Here is a 22,092-nt window from a genome sequence, read left to right as displayed (position 1 = left end):
AAGCAGGATTAATAAAATGTAGACCTAACAGCTAGTCACTAGTGATGAATTTAGGGCAGTGTTAGAGCTAGAGGAGCCTTGAACCTTACGATTGTAATGCGTGTGTAATTTTTTTAATAGCCACATGCATTTTATTTTTAAATAGCTGAGCATTACTATATAATTAAGTATTAAAATTAAAAAAAAAAATTCCTTATTATATTGTTTATATTTATTTATAGTTGATTAATTCAAAAAGAATAATGTGTACTAAAAAATATCATAAAAAACTTTATCGCTATTTCAATTTGCAATAAATTTTATTAAATGAGGTATCATGTCTAACTAAAAACAATTATGATAAACCTCAAGGTGTGGCACACTCGATAGTCGAGTGTGACTCAAGTACCGGGAACTAGGCGTATAAATGAGTTAGACTAGTTTACAGGGGTCTACGGTCTAGTCTATATTAGGGCAGGCTTGACTTATTATGAATAATAAAATAAATAGGTTTAGGCTTTTAAAAATATCTATTTAGAAAATAGGCAATAGACTTTTTTGTACTATAAACCTACAAGCCGACCTATATCATATTATTTATTTAAAATATAATAAATACAATTTTAGTTTAATAATTTTGAATAATAAAATAATATTATTTTAGTTATTCTTTTAATTGTTGAATGTTTATTACGGTTAAACAGGTTAACAGGCCTAGGCCAAGGCTTTTATTTTTTAAATATAAGTCATGTCAGACTTGTAATTTGGGGCTTACACAGGCTAATAGGTCAGGTCATACCTAATATTTTTTACACATGTCTGGTCTATTTAAACCGGTTATGAAACTGCATTTTATTTTATAAACTGGTTATCCAGGGTTATCCATAAACAAACTGCTCTACATTTAAAAAAAATAAGTATTATCTTTTATCATGCCTATTATATTAATCAATTGACTCAAACTTCCAAACAATAAACTAGCAAAAAAAATTAAGCATCTCAAGTAGAAAATATTTATTTAAAAAAAAAAATTCACATAAATCGAAAGGTAGCATCCTAAGAAAGCACTTCTTATGTAACGTAACAACTTTTTTTCCCAAAAAAAAAAAAAAAAAAACCACATACAGGCCTCCGGGCAAACTCATAACTTGACAAGGCGAGGGCTTTGAAATGACAAAGATGAAGTTTAAAAATCATCACAAAAAGGGCAACGGAATTAATCAATTGGCTTAATGTCTCTGAGAGCGCCGTTAAAAGGACAACTCACAATGGATTTACTTATTTGTTCTTTAATTATGGATAACCAATTATTTTTATGGTTTGGTAAATAACCAATTTATAAAAATAAAATACAGTTTCTTATGAAATCGATTTTTCAAAATAATCGATTTTTAAAATGTAGAGCAGTTTGGTTATGGATTGGTTTAGTTTTTTTGGACATTTTGAACACCCCTACCCATACTTTCCTCCATCAGTTTAAAAGAAACTCATAGTAACATAAATTTTGAGAGAACGAAGAGCAATTTTTTTTTATAATTTTAAAATAATTCAACTGTTCTTCTACCAATCACTCTCAAAACAACGTGAAACAATTTCTATAAGAATCATTTCATTCGAAGAGTTCCAAAATAATGAAGATTCTTGCAAGAAATAGTTGGTCAACTACCTATATAAACGAGCGAAACAAATGACTACTTATAAAAATAGCACAATCCCTCAAAAATCAATTTTAAATTTGTTAAAAAACCAATTTTGAACTTGATAATCGGTTTATGGTTCATAATCGGTTTTGATTTAAAACCGGTTTTGAATTAAAATCGGTTTAAAACCAATTTTAAATCAAAATCGGTTATAAACCATAAACCGCTTTTGGAACCAATTTCAAACCGGTTTAGAAAATTAAAAACCTGTTTTGAAAGAAAATAACTGGTTCGGTTTGAAAATCAAACCGTTTAAAACTGGTTCAGATCGATTTTTGTCAAAATCCATTATGAACCGCTCTATGCATACCCCTACCAATAAGAAAATCTTAGGATGTGTTTGGTATAGGTTTTATTTTGAGTTTGATGGGCAAGTGAAAGTGGGTATTGAGAAATACATGTTTGGTACAAGTTTGCAAAAAAAAATACTAGGAGATTAGAAAGCATAGGAAACTCTTTTTGTGTTGACTTTTACTATTCCAAAAACCCATTTGAGATATGATATTTTGGGATAGATGGGGAAGTGGAAAAATGAAGAAAAAGTTATGGACCAAATTGACCCTCGTAGTGAGTGACTTCACTTCCACAAAAAATTTATAACGGGGGTATTTTCGTTAATTTAACCTATTTTCCCATCATTATTTGACATTCAACAAAACATAGACTTTGCAAATTTAAATAAATTTTTTCAGTAATATTTCAGTCAACCAAACAACTTTTTTTAAAAATTTTCTAACAAACTTACTTTCCTACTATTTCTCGAGTAATTGTATTTCCCTAGTAAAAAAAATTTTATCCTCTACCAAACGCCCCCTTAGGGATAAAATGGCTAGATGTGATTGAATGGGAGTGCTATAATAAATTTAATTTTTACAATTTAAGTATATTAATTTTTAAGAATGGGATCATTTGACACTGAAGTCAAACTAAAAAGTTTGATATCAAATCTTAACATTGATTTTTGTCAATCTAACGATTATAATTTATTAAGAATTAATAATTAATTAATAAGTATGATCCAGTAAACTTTAAACGTTAGATTCTTAAAATCAACGGTTAAGATTTGGAGCCCGTTTGTTTCCACTTTTAAAAAAAGTAACTTTTATCTCTTCCTTATTTTAGAAGTCCTTTTTGTAAAAGTTAAAGCTATTTATATTTTTATAAAAATATTTAGTTTTTGAAAAAAAATATTTGGCTTTTAACTTTTGCTTTTTTTAGAAGTTAAAATTTTTTGCTTCTGGAAAAAGTAGGTTTTTGGCTTTTTTTGTGACTTCTGCTTTTTTTAAAAGCAAACATCCAAATGAACTAAAACTGAGAAGTGCTTTTTTTAAGAAAAAAAGCAGCTTTTGAAGAAAAAAAGCCCATCCAAATGGGCCCTTGGTGTCAAAGGATCTCGCCTCTAATTTTTATAATATTTGCTCCTATAAACATAATAATCTCACTAAAATGAGTTCAACCTTATGTCTAATTGTCACATGATTGGATAGATTGGAGAGTGAGCTAAGGGGAATCCTATCACAGTTGCTCCATTGTCTCTATTTTTGAATTTTGGTGCCGAAGGAGAAATTATAAGCAGTATCATTGAAGGAGGAGATAGTGGTAAAAAAAAGTGCACTTGACTAAAATGCATTGTTTTGTATCATCATATGGTTCCTATTCTGAACCCACCCAATAGGTCTACATTATTTATAAGCAACAGATTAAGATAAAGTGGTCAGTCCAAATGATAAGAGATATGACCTATTATCCTATCTCCTAACTCCTAACAATTTGACTTTCACCCAAACTCTCTCACCTACAACACATAATCATATCTATAAGTAGCGAGTTAACCTCTTAGGCACACACTTTCCAAATCCTACTCTTTTAGTTACCATTATGCACACACCCCACATCCTTCGGCCTTGAGCCATGTTTGTACAAAACAATATGTCACCCCTTACGGCGTCTCTTTCATAGTCTCTCGCCAGCGTATAGATTCTATATCGATTATGACCATACAACAATACATTCATGACCCTTTCAAATTGACTTGGGTTTCGTCTATGGGAATCCTTAAATTTCAGTTCTGATTCCATGATGGTGCACACGCACATCGTGGCCAATAATCAGTAGCTGCCACCACCATATTAGTAGCCAGAAGGGAGTGCTCATCAAAACAGCCAACTCAACACGCAGCCCACCCCTCAAACATAAGCATCAGCCTCTACATAAGCTCAGCCCAACCCAACCCACCCAACCCCTCAAACAGCTATACATCCCACCAAACCCTCAAGTCATTGTCGCAGTCTTGATTCAGCGCTTGGATGACATGTTGATGGCTTGCGTCATCTCCTGGTTAGTTAATTATTTTGTCATCATTTATTATGTATAATTAAAAATTAAAACATGATGTAATACATTTAATTTTATTCTATTTCAGATTGATCATGCATTTGTCAACACTCTGGGAGAGTGTAACATCACGTTACGTGGTATTCCTATAAATGGCCCAATAATCACGAATTATATAGATTGTTGGGATACTAGAAACCAGTGAGTGGAGGAGGCCCTTCTCTGGGATGAAATTATGTCCCCGAACTCAGTGGCGGAACTAGGAAAATTTCTTTATGTTCGCACCCCCGAATTTTTTTTTGTAAAGATAGTTTAGATTAAAGCTTTATATAAAAGGTTATGAACTCGCTCATAATCTAGTTGCTTCCATAAGAAGTTGCAGCCAATAGTTTGACCAATCATTCCCCCTATATCATACCAATCTTCCAAAACAAATATTAGAATATACTCTGGTACATTCATACATCATCATTCTATTTTATAATGGTGAATAAAAAAGTCAACACTACCTGTACAGAAGGCAAACGAAATGACAGTGAAGGCCTCATCTCTAGAGATTAACTTATTTGAGAATGTTAGACCTACAATCAATCCTCTCTTTTTAGAAAAAAGGAAAAAGAAAACAAAGGATGAAGAGAGCATGAGAATGGGTACATGACAGAAGAGGAAGAATAAGTTTTCTCTCTAATCAATTTGCATTGCTACGTTATTTTAATCATCTCTGTATGTTGCTACATTGCTAACTAATGTAAGAGTAAATACTCTTTTTGGTCCTTAACAAAAAATTTGATCCCCACTTTATAAGTCCCTTACAAAAAAAAAATTTTGACCTGGTGATAAGTCCATGAATTGTGACTTAAAGCATGTGATTTAATGATAAAATGGGAATGAAAAGAATATCTTTGTTAATAAAAACCCCAATTATTGCATTGAAATGATGATTTCTGCTTTAGAGTGTTAATGGGCTGAATTTTTGTGTTTCAGGCCCAATTGGTGCTATTTCTCCCAGCAAAAAGAATAGAGAAAAAAATTGGGCCAATGCTTCTGAGTTAGACGCACAAAGAAGGAAAAAAGAGAGTTGGGCCAGAGGCAACTAAATCAGCGGCCCAAAAGAAGAAAAGAAGAAAAGAAGGGAAGAAAAGAAACTAAAGAGACAAATCAGAATCGTGAGAAAGAGAAAAAAAATAAACCCTAGCACAGAACCACCATCGACTAAATCCATCTCAAGCCCTCACCATCCATCACGGTTTCTTCTTGGAATCGAGCAAATAAACTGAAACACCATTTGCTTTTCATCCTAGACAAGAACCCTAGCCTTCCATCACGGTTCAGTTTTTGAATTGGACCAACCCACACAAACCCTACCCGATTCGGTTGATGACACAGAAAAATCCAAACAAGTGATGAGCTCGAGGTCGTTAGTGGCTGGAGCTGCTTTTGTGGTGCATTGCTAAATCGTGCAAAGGACACCCACGATCGATTGGAGCGAGAAGCGTACGGTTGGAGGAGCTGATTTTGGAGCAGCTATAAAGAAAGGAAAAAAAGGCATTTTGTAGGGATACTCTCTCCTTACCTCTCTTCTCTCGAAGAAATTTTATTGTGCTCTTTGGGATATTTTTATGCTACTTTTTTTCTGTCTTTATTTTTAGTAATTTTATTTGTAATTCTTGATGAGCACTGCTTCAGGACTATCGGCTGTTGATAGCTCCTGAGTTTTAGTTTTCGTACATTTTAAAGTTCCTGTTTTTATCATGTTCTTTTGCTGTAAATTAGCTCATCAACTTGTGGTGATGAGCTAATTTTTCTGAGAGTTGGGTTGAAAAAAGTACCCAGAACTCACTGTTATTGGATGATGTTTTAATGTTTACATGGTTGTTTTTCAGCTTGTTTACTGTGCATGTTTATTGCTGAGTTTGTTATGTGATGATCACACATAGTCAGCTCTTAGTGGTGTGAGATTATTGGGAAATAACTCACACTCGACCCCACTGTGAGCACATGGAAAGTTGAGAGAAAAATCTCTCTCAATGGGTCTGGCTTCAGGGATGAAGTTACCCCCATGTAACTTGTGAAAATGGTTCTTCAAGATCCTATGACAACAGTGACATAGGGATATGCCAACTGTTGTCAGTGGAAGAAAACTGTTGCTGGGAAACAACAATTACCTTAATATTTTCGTTAAGCTGGGAGCAATTTTTGTTCTTTGTTAAAGCATCCTAATGACAAATGAGGGAAGGGGAAATTGACACCCAACTCACTTCCAAATACTGGTTTAAAACAAATTTTTGTCACTTGTTTTTTTTTGTCAAAATCTGAAATTATTTTTCTGTTTCTAAACTTAAAAGAAAACCATTAAAAAAAATATTTTACAAGTCTTTTAGTTAAGTCATTTCTCTAGGCAATAGTTAAAGTACCTGTCACCAACTAAATCATTGTTTTAAAAAGACAAAATCTCCACAAAAACATTTTCAGCTCATTAGTTAAGAATAGTAGTAGCATTTAATTTTATTTGTTTTTATTTTTAGTTCTTTTAGCAATTACCATTTATTTCAAGTTAAAACGCAAATATCCTTGTGGGAACGATAACTGGGACTCACAAAAGCCCTATATTACTTGTTATCGCGTATACTTGCGCGCATTACTTGCATAACTGTTAGCAAGGCAACAAGTTTTTGGTGCCGTTACCGGGGATCGAGGCGTACATGATCAGATTTCTTTGTGTGATTGCTATTTCTGAACTGCTTATTTTTGCTATTTTTAGTTTAGCTTAATTTGAATTCTGTTTCAATATTGTTTTAGTAAATATTACTGTAGTTCGTGAATATTGGTAGATTAAAATTGTTGTTTTGTTTCATATTCTGTTTTATTTTATGTCATTTAATTTCCTATTCTGTTGTTTCATAGCTAGTATTTTTTTTTGTAATTTTGTAGTTTCAGTTTTTTATTATTAGTCTCATTCCGATTATTTTGGATTTAGTAGTACTGTGTTATAAGTCTGTTTGGTTGAGAATTTTATTGTGAACTGTTTTGGGACTTTTCTGTTTTCAGGTTCTTGTTTGTTTGTTTTTTTATTACACAAAACTGATTAGTAATCTAGGTGTTTTAACTAGTTAGGTTACCTGTTTTAGTTAAAAAAGGGTGCATTAGTGTAACTCCACACCTGTTCATAGATTCATTTGACCCTGAACCTGAGAGGACCTTTAGAGTTAAGAGAAGAGCCCAAAGGCAAATCCCAATCCCAAATTTTGAAGAGATGGAGAATGTAGGAAATGGAAATGGGAATGAGGACGAAATACCAAGGATACAAAACCCACCTGTCATAAATGACAATGATAGGTCCATGATGGACTTCATCATACCTGTGTTGGATGAGTTAGATCCAAGCATTGCCCAACCTGTGAATGAAGTACCCTTTAAGCTAGAACCAGTGATGTTCACCATGCTCCAAAACATGGGGCAGTTCCATGGTCTGTTGATGGAAGACCCACACAAACACCTTAGGAATTTTATAGAAGTGGCCAACACTTTTAGGAATCCTAACATCTCAGATGATGTGCTGAGATTGAAGCTCTTCCCTCATTCACTGGCTGACAAAGCCAAAGAGTGGTTAAGCTCCCTTCCATCCAACTCCATAACTAATTGGCACACATTAGCTGAAAAATTTATCATGAAATTTTTCCCATCCAACAAGATAGTGCAAACTAGATGTGATATCACCAACTTCATGCAGAAGGATGGTGAGACCTTAGTGGATGTGTGGGAGAGGTACAAACTCCTTCTTAAGCAATGCCCCAACCATGGTTTACCCTCTTGGGCAGTGTTACAGACCTTTTACAATGGCCTGAGTACTCAAAATAGAGCCTTAGCAAATTCTGCTGCTAATGGCTTGTTTATGTCCATGTCCTTTAACCAAGCCCATGAGTTGTTGGAACAAATGACTCAAAATTATTCTCAATGGCCTGAAGAGAGAAATCAGTCTAGGAGAATGGCTGGTTTACATGAAATAGATCCGGTAACAGCCCTTTCAGCCAAGTTTGATGCACTGTCCACTTTGGTGAGATCCCAAGGACAAGCCATTGAGGCAAAATTGTCTCAACCTCAAGTTCCAATACCTACACCTCAAGTGCCAGTGACCCAACCTCAAGTCAATGCAGTGAACACAGGTGAAACTTGTGTTTGCTGTGGTGGCCCCATTTGTTTGGTAGCTGCCCATCCAACCCAGAATCTGTGTATTATGTGGGGAACCAAAATAGGAACCAAAATAATTTTTCCACTAATTTTAATCAAGGATGGAGGCAGAACCAACAACCTCAATATTTCGAAAGGCAAGGGCAGCAATCTGGCCATTCTTATGCCCAAACCAAAATACCTTTTCCCACCTAGAATTACCAACAAACTTCAAGGCAGGAAGCTGTTGTTCAACCTAGTGAGATGTCTATTGCTCCACCTTCTTCCTTAGAAGCTTTGTTAAGGGAATATTTGGTTAAGAATGAGACTAAGCAAAACAGCTTGGAAGCTGTTGTCCAAAGTATTCCTGCATCTTTGAGGAATATAGAATCCCAACTAGGCCATTTAGTAAACACTATGAATACCAGACCCCCTAGTACTCTGCCTAGTAACACTGAAGAGCCTAGGAGAAATAAATAGCAATGTAATATGATAGAGCTCAGAAATGGCAGATCTGTAAATTAGTCAGAAGCTGTGGTTAGACCTTCCACATTAAAAAAGAAGGAAGAGGAGAACATGCAGAAAGAAAAAGATGCAAATTCTGAACTTGTTCAGAATTCTGTTGTTCATGACAGCCCCCAAGGGGCTGTGCATAGTGACCCCTTGCCCATTCTGGTTGAATCTGACAATCAGACCCCTATAGATGAGCCTTTAAGGAATATTTCCATGGAAAAGTCCATGCCAAAGGGTCAAGCAACCAAGTCAAATGTTGAGGCACCATTTGTCAAAAACAGACCCCCACCACCTTTTCCTCAAAGGTTACAAAAACAGAAGCAAGATAATCAGTTTAGGAAATTTTTAGACCTCCTAAAATAGTTGCATGTCAACATTCCATTTGTGGATGCATTGGAACAAATGCCCACTTATGTGAAATCCATGAAAGAAATTCTTTCAAGAAAAAGGAGGCTAGAAGAGTTTGAGACTGTTGCTCTTACACAAGAGAGCAGTCAATATCTGCTTAGTAAGATACCTCCTAAACTAGGAGACCCAGGAAGTTTTACAATCCCATGTACCATAGGAGACCATTACATAGGCAGAGCTTTGTGTGATTTAGGTGCTAGTATCAATTTAATGCCTCTGAGTGTGTACAAAAAGCTGAAGGTAGGAGAGCCAAATCCTACCACTGTCACCTTGCAGTTGGCTGATAGGTCCCTAGTTTATCCTGAAGGAAAGGTAGAGAATGTCTTGGTGAAGGTAGATAAGTTTATTCTCCCAGCTGATTTTATAATCTTAGACTATGAGGAAGACCGAGAGGTTCCAATTATTTTGGGAAGGGTTTTCTTAGCCACTGGTGGGGCTGTCATAGATGTAAAAGAGGGGAGTTAACAATGAATGTGAATGGAGAGCAAGTCAAGTTTAATATCTTGAAAGCCATGAAATATCCCATGGATATAGAGGAGTGTTCTAGGCTGGATATCATTGACTATGTGGTCATAGATAGATTTTTGCATGAGTCTTCAGTAGACTCTTTACAAAATTCTGATTTTTAGGGTCTAGAAATCAGTCAAATTGATTCTGAGGAAGTAGTTAAGTGGTTAAATTCCAGAACTGATGTGGTTTGGAAAAATAAAAATTTTGAGTCCTTGGAATTAGCAAAGAGAGGGTTAAAACTTCCTAAACCCTCAATTGAAGAGCCACCTATATTAGAACTCAAGCCTGTGCCTAATCACCTTAGGTATGCTTACTTAGGCGAAAAAGACACATTGCCTGTTATAGTGTCTAATCTGCTCACTGTGTTAGAGGAAGAACAGTTACTGACTGTTTTAAAAAAATTTAAGAGGGTTATAGGTTGGTCTTTGACATACATAAAAGGAATTAACCCTTCCTATTGCACACATAAAATCCTTTTTAATGACCCAACCAGCAGCTCTAGAGAGCAGCAAAGAAGGCTTAACCCAATCATGAAAGAGGTAGTAAAAAAAGAAATTATTAAGTGGCTGGATGCTGGGATCATATATCCCGTTTCTGACAGTAACTGGGTCAGCCCAGTACAGTGTGTCCTAAAAAAGGGTGGGATCACTGTTGTGGAAAATGAAAAAGAAAAAAAGAATTAATACCCACTAGGACTGTCACTGGTTGGAGGATCTGTATTGACTATAGAAAACTCAACAAAGCCACTAGGAAGGACCATTTCCCCTTGCCTTTCATTGACCAAATGCTAGATAGATTAGCTGTTAAGGAATATTACTGTTTCTAGATGGCTATTCAGGGTACAATCAAATAGCCTTAGCCCCTGAGGACCAGCCAAAGACCACTTTTACTTGTCCCTATGGCATCTTTGCCTTTAGGAGAATGCCCTTTGGGCTGTACAATGCACCAGCCACCTTTCAAAGGTGCATGATGGCCATTTTTACTAACATGATAGAACAGTTTGTGGAAGTCTTCATGGATGACTTCAGTGTTTTTGGAGACTCTTATGATGAGTGTCTAGGAAATTTGGGAAAAGTCCTTGAGAGATGTGAGGAGACCAATCTAGTCCTAAATTGGGAGAAGTGTCATTTTATGGTGAAAGAAGGCATTGTCTTAGGCCATAGGATATCCAAGGCTGGATTAGAGGTTGATAAAGCTAAGATATATCAAATTGAGAAGTTGCCACCCCCTATTAAAATAAAGGGGATAAGGTCTTTCCTTGGGCATGCTGGCTTTTATAGGAGGTTTATAAAAGATTTTTCCAAAACCTCTAAACCTCTTAGTCATTTGCTGGAAATTAACACCCCATTCCATTTTGATGAGGCTTGTCATAAAGCCTTTGAGGAGCTAAAACAGAAATTAATTTCTGCTCCCATCAAAATAGCCCCTGTCTGGTCACTGCCCTTTGAGTTAATGTGTGATTCAAGTGATTGGGCAGTGGGGACTGTTTTAAGACAAAGAAAAAATAGAGTTTTCCACTCTATATACTATGCCAGCTGAACCTTAAATGGAGCCCAATTGAACTATACAGTGACTGAAAAGGAACTGTTGGCTGTAGTGTTTGCCTTTGACAAGTTCAGATCCTATTTGGTAGGCACCAAGGTCATTGTGTATACTGATCATTCTGCCAAAAAATATTTGGTGGAAAAGAAAGATTCCAAACCTAGGTTGATTAGATGGGTTCTTCTCCTTCAAGAGTTTGATATGGAAATTAAGGATAGGAAAGGAACTGAAAATCAAGTGGCTGATCACTTGTCTAGGCTTAATGAAGGGCAGCAAGATGATGTGGTAGTTGAGCAAGCCATTAAGGAAACTTTTTCTGATGAGCAACTGTTTTTAGTAGCCACCAACACAACCCATGGTATGCTGATTTGGCTAACTATTTAGTTAGTGGGGAACTGCCTAAGGAGCTGAGTTACCAACAAAGGAAAAAGTTGGTACATGAGAGCAAGTTTTATTTGTGGGATGAGTCTTACATGTTTAAAAAGTGTGCTGACCAGATCATTAGGAGATGTATTTTAGAGGAAGAAAAAAAGGAAATCCTTAGGCAATGCCATGACTCACCATATGGTGGTCACTTTGGTGGCATGAGGACAGCAGCAAAGGTGCTGCAGTCCGGTCTTTATTGGCCAACTGTGTTTAAGGATGCAAATTCTTATGTTCATAAGTGTGATAGGTGCCAAAGACTTGGCAACATTTCTGGAAGGCATGAAATGCCTTTAAAACATATTCTGAAGATTGAACTCTTTGATGTATGCCTTATACACAAAGTGCTCTTACAAATGCAAGATCATAACAAAAAAATTGACTTGTTGTTTCAAAAAACTTATGATCAATTTTATTCTTTCATGTATAATAAAACTAGATTTCATGATTATATTGTAGAGAGGGACAGAGTGTTGAATGATTTTTTGAAAAACACTTTTGTGAATTTCCCTGGTTTGCCTTCACTGCCTCAAGATTTAACCTGGCCACCTTCTTTAGTATTTGTTGATCCTCAGGTTAAAGAAGTCATAGCAAGAGCTGCTGGTAATCCTCCTCATCCTCAACCTACAAGGGAAGAGGAAACTCCACAACCTCCCAAGAAGGAGGACACCTCATCTAGCTTAAGGAAGAGGGGAAGGCCACGAGCAAAAGCTGCCATGGAGGAAGTTAGTGAAAATGAAGAAGAGGATGAAATAGAACAATCTGAAACAGAACCTGATGATATGGATAAATCTGAGTCTGGTGACTCAGATTATCAAGAGGAATAGGCCAGAACATCTTCTGGCCTCAGGTTACACTGTTTTTAATTGCAAAATTTTTTTTTGTAACTTGTGGGAGGCACAACAGTGAGGACACTGTTGAAGATAAGTTTGGGGGAGAATAATATGTTTGTTGAACCATGTTTGCTCTAAGAATCATTTTTTTTTCTTTCTTCTGTTTCATTTGCTGTTTTGATTAGGAGTTGTTTGCTGTTTTGCTGAACTCAGTAGTTGCCATGTTGTTAGTTTTTTTTATTTTTATGTTTGTCTTAGTTGTTTGCTGTTTTGTGAAATGGAAGTTTGAGTATGAGAGTGGATTGGGGCTTGTATGGTATTTAGCAGCGAGTGATCTGTATCACAACTAAGCAGCTGAAAGTTTGAAGAAAGAAAGGAACTCAGGGCAATTGTGTGAATGAAGAGTGACATGAGTGTTTTAATGGTTGAGGGGTGATGGCAGTGAGAGATTGAGAAATTGAGTTGATTAATGCAAAGTGTGAGTTTTAATAATAGGCATATGAGATGGTGACTTTATCAACACTGTGAGATATTGAGCCTATACACCCAAAAAAGAATTTGAGAGGTTTACACTGGGGTAGTGAGGCAGAACTTGCTCTGATGCTTAGTTGAAGAAGTGTAGTACTGGCTTGAGTTTAAAATGATGGAAAAAAAAATTTGTTTTGTTTAACCACTTTTAAACCAAAAAGCCATCCTTAGATCATCATCCATTGAAAACCCATTTTGAGCCTTTATCCTTTCCTTTTCACATACCCACATTTCACCCTGCCCCACAACCTACCACACCTCTTAGTTATGATGAAAATGGAAAAAGAAGCAAGATGTTGTTGGCTGCTATAGGAAGTGAAAGCAAGAGACTGCTAATAAATGAAAAGTTGGTTTCATAAGAAAAGAAAAAAAAAAGAGTTGTTGCTCTTGAAAAAGTTGTCAAAAAGAGAAAAATAGCAGTCAAAATTAGCAGCCACTGTATTGATTGACTAAGCTTCAGGATTGTGTTTCTTTTCCATTGTAACTAAGTTAGCCAAGTCCCCAAAAATTGTCTACCTTCACCTTAGCCAAGTTACAACCTATTCAAGTCCCTTTGATTGCGCTTAGGTCTGTGTGTCACTTGCGAGACAAGAGCATCTTAGCAAGCCTATGTTACATCTTTTCCCAGTGTTGGATTGAGAGAAACAAAACCCTTGAGCATTGGTTGAATATTTTTGTGATTAAGTGAGGATGTAAAGAGTTGCCATCTCTGTTAAGAAACAGAACCCTTTGAAAATTCTGCATGTTGTGTTAAGAAACGAATTTTCAAAGATCTCTTTTGTCATTATTCAATAGTAGTGAGGCACCCATGCATTTGAATTTTGCACACTGCATGCTGAGTATTTTTATGGAATAAAAGGATCACCAAGCTGCCTGGTTTGTGATTGATTGATTGCTGAACTAAGTACACTCCTCTGTTCCATGCTCTTTATGATAATATGATGCACTGATTGGTTCTGAGTATCTTTGAATGATGTACTGAAAAAAAAAATTGGTTGAGAAGAGTGGTTAATTTGCTGAATCCATGAGCTGACTTTCTCTGTTACTTGAGGACAAGTAACAATGTAAGTTTGGGGGTGTGATAAGTCCATGAATTGTGACTTAGAGCATGTGATTTGATGATAAAATGGGAATGAAAAGAATATCTTTGTTAATAAAAACCTCAATTATTGCATTGAAATGATGATTTCTGATTTAGAGTGTTAATGGGCTGAATTTTTGTGTTTCAGGCCCAATTGGTGCTATTTCTCCCAGCAAAAAGAATAGAGAAAAAAATTGGGCCAATGCTTCTGAGTTAGACGCACAAAGAAGGAAAGAAGAGAGTTGGGCCAGAGTCAACTAAATCAGCGGCCCAAAAGAAGAAAAGAAGCAAAGAAACTAAAGAGACAAATCAGAATCGTGAGAAAGAGAAAAAAAATAAACCCTAGCACAGACCCATCATCGACTAAATCCATCTCAAGCCCTCACCATCCATCACAGTTTCTTCTTGGAATCGAGCAAATAAACCGAAACACCATTTGCTTTTCATCCTAGACAAGAACCCTAGCCTTCCATCGCGGTTCAGTTTTTGAATCAGACCAACCCACACAAACCCTACCCGATTCGGTTGATGACACAGAAAAATCCAAACAAGTGATGAGCTCGAGGTCGTTAGTGGCTGGAGCTGCTTTTGTGGTGCATTGCTAAATCGTGCAAAGGACACCCACGATCGATTGGAGCGAGGAGCGTACGGTTGGAGGAGCTGATTTTGGAGCAGCTATAAAGAAAGGAAAAAAAGGCATTTTGTAGGGATACTCTCTCCTTGCCTCTCTTCTCTCAAAGAAATGTTATTGTGCTCTTTGGGATATTTGTATGCTATTGTTTTTCTGTCTTTATTTTTAGTAATTTTATTTGTAATTCTTGATGAGCACTGCTTCAGGACTATCGGCTGTTGATAGCTCCTGAGTTTTAGTTTTCGTACATTTTAAAGTTCCTGTTTTTATCATGTTCTTTTGTTGTAAATTAGCTCATCAACCTGTGGTGATGAGCTAATTTTTCTGAGAGTTGGGTTGAAAAAAGTACCCAGAACTCACTGTTATTGGATGATGTTTTAATGTTTACATGGTTGTTTTTCAGCTTGTTTACTGTGCATGTTTATTGTTGAGTTTGTTATGTGATGATCACACATAGTCAGCTCTTAGTGGTGTGAGATTATTGGGAAATAACTCACACTAGACCCCACTGTGAGCACATGGAAAGTTGAGAGAAAAATCTCTCTCAATGGGTATGGCTTCAGGGATGAAGTTACCCCCATGTAACTTGTGAAAATGGTTCTTCAAGATCCTATGACAACAATGACATAGGGATATGCCAACTGTTGTCAATGGAAGAAAACTGTTGTTGGGAAACAACAATTACCTTAATATTTTCGTTAAGCTGGGAGCAATTTTTGTTCTTTGTTAAAGCATCCTAATGACAAATGAGGGAAGGGGAAATTGACACCCAACTCACTTCCAAATACTGTTTTAAAACCAATTTTTGTCACTTGTTATTTTTTGTCAAAATCTGAAATTATTTTTCTGTTTCTAAACTTAAAAGAAAACCATTAAAAAAAATATTTTACAAGTCTTTTAGTTAAGTCATTTCTCTAGCCAGTAGTTAAAGAACCTGTCACCAACTAAATCATTGTTTTAAAAAGAGAAAATCTCCACAAAAACATTTTCAGCTCATTAGTTGAGAATAGTAGTAGCATTTAATTTTATTTGTTTTTATTTTTAATTCTTTTAGCAATTACCATTTATTTCAAGTTAAAACGCAAAGATCCTTGTGGGAACGATAACTGGGACTCACAAAAGCCCTATATTACTTGTTGTCGCGTATACTTGCGCGCATTACTTGCATAACTGTTAGCAAGGCAACACCTGGTCCCTATGAAATTCAAAGTGGACACATTTTAGTCCTTTTGAGCAACTAACGTGGGTCTTTTTTTAATTTGTGAGGGATCACGATTTTAACTAAATTGACCCACTTTGAATTTCTTAGAAACTTTAAGACTAACTTTTTTTATAAGGGACTAAATAGGAGACCGTATTTTTTTGTTGAGAAATTAAAAGAATATTTACTACTATATAAATATTGAACCAAGAGACAAATAAGAACATGCAATAAAGAAAAAAAAAACTAAAATCTTATGTCCGCACTTGCGGACATGTGCAACCACCTAGGTCCGCCTCTGTCCGAACTCAATATATATATAACGTGGTATTGCACAATCATCGGATGGTTCATGACTAGTCAGGCGGTTCAAACGGGGCATGTGGTAAGTTGTGTGTAGGTTTGAAAATACCGTAAACCTTATTGCACATGATATTAATATATTGATTATTATTGAATATGTGTAGGTTGATGGTTGAATTATCCTCCTGCTCAGGTTAACTAGTATGTTGCACGATTGATTAGCATCATTAAGTAGTGGGTCCTAATTTTTGGGCTTGGACTTACAATGCCGCTTATTCAAGTCATTCGTGTGCCAAATTTTGATGCGAGGAAAGGACGTGGTTTGTGTAAATGTCGTTGGCATGTTGAGATGCAAACTTATGACGTTTCAGCTCCTGGATTGCACAGAGAAGGGATATACAAGCCACCTAGATATCCTTTCAAGGAGTAGCACCCATTTGTTTATCATCTGCACATGGCTTAGATGGCCCTTCCATAGCCATTTAGTTATCTTCCTTAGCCATATTTATCCTTTCCATATTTCTATCCTCCATAGATGCGTTCACGGTGAGAGAAAACTCGGAGTCAACCACCTTATATTTAGCGAGACTATTTAACACTTTGATGATGCTGAGGACCCCGCACAATATATAGGATATCACACATTTGAGGAAGGTTAGTTTAGTGCTGAAGATGCTCTCCATCAGCATCCAGCAGCTCCTCACGTGGATTATCCCAATTAATTGTGGAGTAATGTGGAATGTCATTCCAAAATGGAGTAATAAGGTTATTTATATGTACAAATATCCATTTTAGACCTAAGAATTAAATGAACATAACATTAAACATAAACGTTATAACTCATAAAATAACCTTCCACTTCTTGTGGATATGCACTGACACTTTCTGATCGAGCAAGTTCAGGGGATTGTGCACAGGGGGTACGTACCATCTCATGGAATTGGATCAACATGAACTTCATCATCCTATCATTGTCTGACTAATCACTACCATTAGCTTAAAGTGTGTCTTCATCTTCGTGATCATTGTCATCATATGAATCCACGATCTATGTATTATTGTCTCCATCCTTAACCATCCTCTCAATATGTTTGGGTACGAATGACGATACATATTGTGGTTGGATATTGAGATCTAGGGACCGAATTAGTATTGACAAATCCTCAACTGTATAAACATTCATATACAACTCAATAAATTTTTTCAGAGGCTAATCAACAAATGTGTCAATCATTTCATCTAGATCCTCATCACCAAAATATATGTTGGGAACTCGGTTCCCTCCAGCTCGGCTTCAGCCTTTGTGCGGAAGTCAATCAACAAAATCCTGATCTCGGATCTCGGCAATACCTCGGCCTGAACTTCACCAGGTCGGGCAGCGCAGCGGAAAAATCAAAACGAAAAACAGGAGAGAGAGAGAGAGAGAGAGAGAGAAAGGGAACACAACCATTTTTAACGTGGGAAAACTTTCTTCAATGAAGAAGTAAAAATCCACGGGACCTAGTCCAGATCAAAAAATCCAATATGAAAATAATGGTTACAAATAATCAGAATGACCAATGTGGTGGTTAATTCAACCTCTCCAACAATGGTGATAATCAAACTTCCCTAGAGATGTTTCACTCAAACTCTCTCTAGAGATCTCTCAAATACAAAGCTTTAAGCTTTGCTCAAACAAATTTCTCTCAAATTTCATATCACTCTCTTCTAACCTAGCCTCCACCCTCAACTAATGAATATATAGAGGAGGTGGAATTTAGGGTTTAGGGTTTAGGGTTTTTGGAAAACCCCTCAATGGGCTTGGGCTTTGCATTGAAGGAGGAAGCCCAACAAATCTCCCCCTCCGACTTTAATGTGTCAGCTTCAGCATCAACCCAGCTCCTTCACAGCAGTCTTCAGATTTTCTTGTTGGAACCGGCTTCGTCATCATGTCGGACCAATTTTGGTCAGTGTGCACTTTGACGAGTTCGAGCTCTCCACCTTCCACCACATCCCGGATCCAGTGATACCTCACATCAATGTGCTTAGTGCGGGAGTGATAGGTCGAATTCTTCGCAAGATGGACTGCGCTTTGATTGTCACAACCCAGCTCGTACTTGTCTTGATCATGGCCGAGTTCCATGAGGAACTTCTTCATCCACAGCATCTCTTTGCTTGCCTCAGTAGCGGCAATGTACTCAGCCTCAGTTGTTGATAGTGCAACACATTTCTGAAGTCTTGATTGCCAAGAGACAGCTCCTCCGGCAAATCTCATCATATATCACGTCGTCAATTTCCTCGAGTCGGAATCTCCCCCTAAATCAGAATCTGAGTAGCCTTGCAACTCGGCTTTGCCTTCTCCAAATCGGAGGCAAAAAAATTTTGTACCTCGGAGGTACTTGAAGATCCACTTCGCTGCTTCCCAGTGCTCTTTGTCGGGGTTTGACAGATACCGGCTTACCATTCCAACAGCTTACGCCAAATCGGGTCTAGTGCAAACCATTGCATACATCAAGCTTCCGACGTCGGATTGGTACGGGACCTTCATCATCTCATCTTTGTCTTCATCAGATCTTGGACATTGCTTCTGGTTCAGCTTTATGTGTCCGGCTATGGGGGTGCTAACTGTTTTGGCTTTGTCCATGCTGAATCTCTTCAGAATCTTTTCAATATACTTCTCTTGACTTAGCCACATTAGCTTCTTCTGTCTATCTCGGATAATCTTTATTCTAAGTATCTGCTTTGCAGGGCCGAGGTCCTTCATTGCGAAGGATGAGCTCAATGCCTTTTTCAGGGCGGCTATCCTTAATTTGTCTTTCCCTGCAATAAGCATGTCGTCAACATATAACAACAAAATCAGGAAAACTCCTGCCTCATACCTCTTCACAAATACGCAGTGGTCGGCTTCTGTCTTCTCAAACTTGTGATCTGTCATGAATGATTCAAACTTCTTGTACCACTGCCGAGGTGCTTGCTTCAAGCCATAGAGGCTCTTCTTCAACCGGCATACCAAGTCTTCTTGGTCTGGAGCTCGGAACCCTTCAGGTTTCTCCATATATATTTATTCTTCTAAATCACTGTGAAGAAATGTCGTCTTCACGTCCATTTGTTCTACCTCGAGGTCCATCGAAGCCGCCATGGCTAACAGGGTTCGGACCGAGGTCATTTTCACCACAGGAGAAAAAATCTCCTCAAAATATACTCCTTTCTTCTGATTGCAGCCTTTCACTACAATCTGGGCTTTGTATCTCGGCTTCAGCCCGTTCTCTTCATTCTTAATCTTGTAAACCCATTTATTTTTCAAAGCTCATCTTCCTTCAGGCAACTCGGTCAGCTCATAAGTCTGATTCTCATGCAGAGACTTCATTCTCGTCTTGCATTTCCTTTTTCCATTCTTCTTTCTCTGAGCTCGTCACAGCCTCATCATAACTCTGAGGCTCACCGTCTTCAGCAACAACGGTGTATTCATCATATGGGTATCTCGTAGAGGGTCTTCTTTCTCGAGTAGGATATCTCGGCTGTTCTTCAGCTTGAGAACCCGATTCATCATTCTCATCCCGGATCTCATCATCAACTCGGACCTCAATGTCTTGGTCATCTTCAGCTTGTTGCTGGTCATCAATTTCTTCATTCTCTTGATTTTCTCCCCCTGCTTCAGCTCAGACAGGAGGATTGGGTTCTTCGCGTCTAACAGTAACTCGGACTTTGGGCTTCGAGATGTCATGAAAGATCACATCTCGACTTCTCACTATCTTCTTATTGATTGGATCCCAAAGTCGGAACCCGAACTCACATCTCGGCGAACCAAGATAGATGCATTCTTTTGTCTTCGCATCAAGTTTTTCCCTTTCATCTTTAGGGATATGCATGAAAGCTCGGCATCCAAACACTTTCAATTGATTATAGGCCGCTTTCCGACCTGTCCAGACTTCTTCTGGAATTTCTCTTTCAAGTGGCCGTGATGGTGAGAGGTTGATCAAGTCAATAGCTATTTTGATGGCTCCTCCCCAGAATGATTTCGGCAATCCGACATTGGACAACATACTTCGGACCCTCTTTTCAATAGTTATATTCATCCTCTCAGCAAGTTCATATTGGACAAGTGGCCTCAAACTCAAGAGGGGGGTGAATTGAGTTTTAAAAATATTTTCGTAAAGTGCCTCACTTCCTTTCTTGAAATCGATTTTCTTAGAATGATATAATTTGACACAAGCAAAGTTTAGAGAATAGAAATTAACACAAGCAAATGGTATGTAAAGAGAAGAGATAAAAGGTTCAAGTGATCAAATAATGCTAATATAAAGAGATGAAGAGTTAGAGAGATTGCAAACACTATATATCCTGGTTCGGTCACCACCACCGTGACCTACGTCCAGATTGAAATCGCCCGTTCAACTTTCCACTAAATTATCAAGCTTCAAGGGTGCTTGACAAACCACTTCAACCTTCAAGAATATCGATTCTTGAAACCTTTACACTTCCACTCACTTACTTAGGTTATGAGCAACCTCTTTCACTAGGGTCTCACTACCCTTAACACAAATGAACAGATTGAGAGTATTTAGAAAGGGATATGTACTCTTGAAGTACAGATTATACAAGTTGAAGCTTATATGTATTGATCAATGACACAAGATTAGAGCTCAAAGGTGATTTATGATCAATATGATAGAAAGTAAGCAAATGATATGAAATAGAGCAAGAATAATGATTAGAAAAAGTGTCTCATCAATGTGAATAGTGATCACTATTTATAGAGGCCCCCATGACCCTTTGAACACACATTTTCGCAAAACTAGCCGTTTATAGTCGTTATACTACTTATTGTCCAGTAAGTATTCGAATACTATTCGTGAGGTATTCGAATACTTCAACTGGTATTCGAATACTTTTCTCACGATATTCGAATACTTTGTTCTCAGCATAAGTATTCGAATACAGACAATGGAGTATTCGAATACTTTCTTTAATTATGCAGTTTTATGAGTTGTAAAGTATTCCTTTTGGTCTCTAATCACTTTCAATGTATTTCCTTGATTTGTACAAAATGTTTTGAAGTTATTAAACATGTCAAGGATATTTTTCATAACAATTAAGGCTTTCAAGTGATAGATGACATGGATATTGCATGCATAGAGTTAATTACCCTTTGAGCTCTTTTATGCATCATTAATCAATTACCTTTACATTTAGATCTAAGCTCTCAAGAGCATGAATCAATGACGATCTTGTGTGTTGACTGATTTGCTCTTGTTGACTTGTTTGAATTGCTTCCTTGGGCTTTTGATTGTTGCGAGTTGTATTATCCTTAACATCGCTTCTATGCTTGTTTGTTATCATCAAAACTCTTGTATGATTGAATTCTTCATATTAAGCGCATTGGTTTCACAGTCCATTCAACTGTGGAGTCTTGGGGGGCGTCTTCTCAAGTCGGATCCCGGCCGCTCTGCAATATGCATCAAAAGGGCCGCAATACTCACCACCATTATCAGATCGGACTACCTTCAATTTCTTGCCAGTCTCCCTTTCAACCATTGCATGGAATTCTTTAAAGGATTGGAGTACCTGGTCTTTATACTTCAACAAATATACCCACACTTTGCGGGAGTGGTCATCAATAAATGAAACAAAGTACTGAGCTCCTCCAAGGGATCTTTCCGACATGAAGCAGACATCAGTATGGACAAGCTCAAGAATATACCTGCGTCGTCTGGGTTGATCCAGTCTCACAAAAGAAACCCGGTACTGCTTTCCAGCTAGACAATGCGTGCAACTCTCCAACACTTAGCCTTTCAACCCTCAGTAGTCCTTTCTTGTGTAGGATTTGGAGCCCTTTCACACTGATGTGGCCGAGGCGCTTGTGCCATAGCTCCAATCTAGGTTCATCTCGGACAGAATTGGCTTCTCCGCCATTGATCTTTCCTTGCATCACGTACAAGGAGCCTTCCTTCTTACCTCGG

General features: G+C 37.3%; 2 protein-coding genes and 1 non-coding gene across 3 annotated transcripts; 2 read left to right on the top strand and 1 right to left on the bottom strand.

Moving 5' to 3' along the window:
• The first annotated feature begins 7,266 nt into the window (after nt 1–7,266).
• On the top strand, nt 7,267–8,660 carry LOC133305960 (uncharacterized). The gene is made up of 2 exons (XM_061506227.1): nt 7,267–8,214; nt 8,421–8,660. The coding sequence occupies exons 1-2, from the start codon at nt 7,267–7,269 to the stop codon at nt 8,658–8,660; spliced, it is 1,188 nt and encodes a 395-aa protein (XP_061362211.1).
• LOC133305968 (small nucleolar RNA R71) lies at nt 7,712–7,817 on the bottom strand. The gene has a single exon (XR_009750828.1). It is a non-coding gene; the product is annotated as a small nucleolar RNA R71 (small nucleolar RNA).
• A 435-nt stretch (nt 8,661–9,095) lies between the features above and the next one.
• LOC133305959 (uncharacterized) lies at nt 9,096–9,566 on the top strand. Its single transcript, XM_061506226.1, has one exon. It carries the CDS (start codon nt 9,096–9,098, stop codon nt 9,564–9,566), a length of 471 nt encoding a protein of 156 aa, XP_061362210.1.
• Nucleotides 9,567–22,092: the final 12,526 nt, after the last annotated feature.

Source organism: Gastrolobium bilobum, unplaced genomic scaffold (assembly GCF_033153095.1).
Source record: "Gastrolobium bilobum isolate Gb01-03AN ecotype WA unplaced genomic scaffold, APGP_CSIRO_Gbil_v1 utg7173, whole genome shotgun sequence".
NCBI lineage: Eukaryota > Viridiplantae > Streptophyta > Magnoliopsida > Fabales > Fabaceae > Gastrolobium > Gastrolobium bilobum.
Note: the sequence above shows the minus strand (reverse complement) of the source record. Positions and strands in the feature narration are given on the sequence as shown.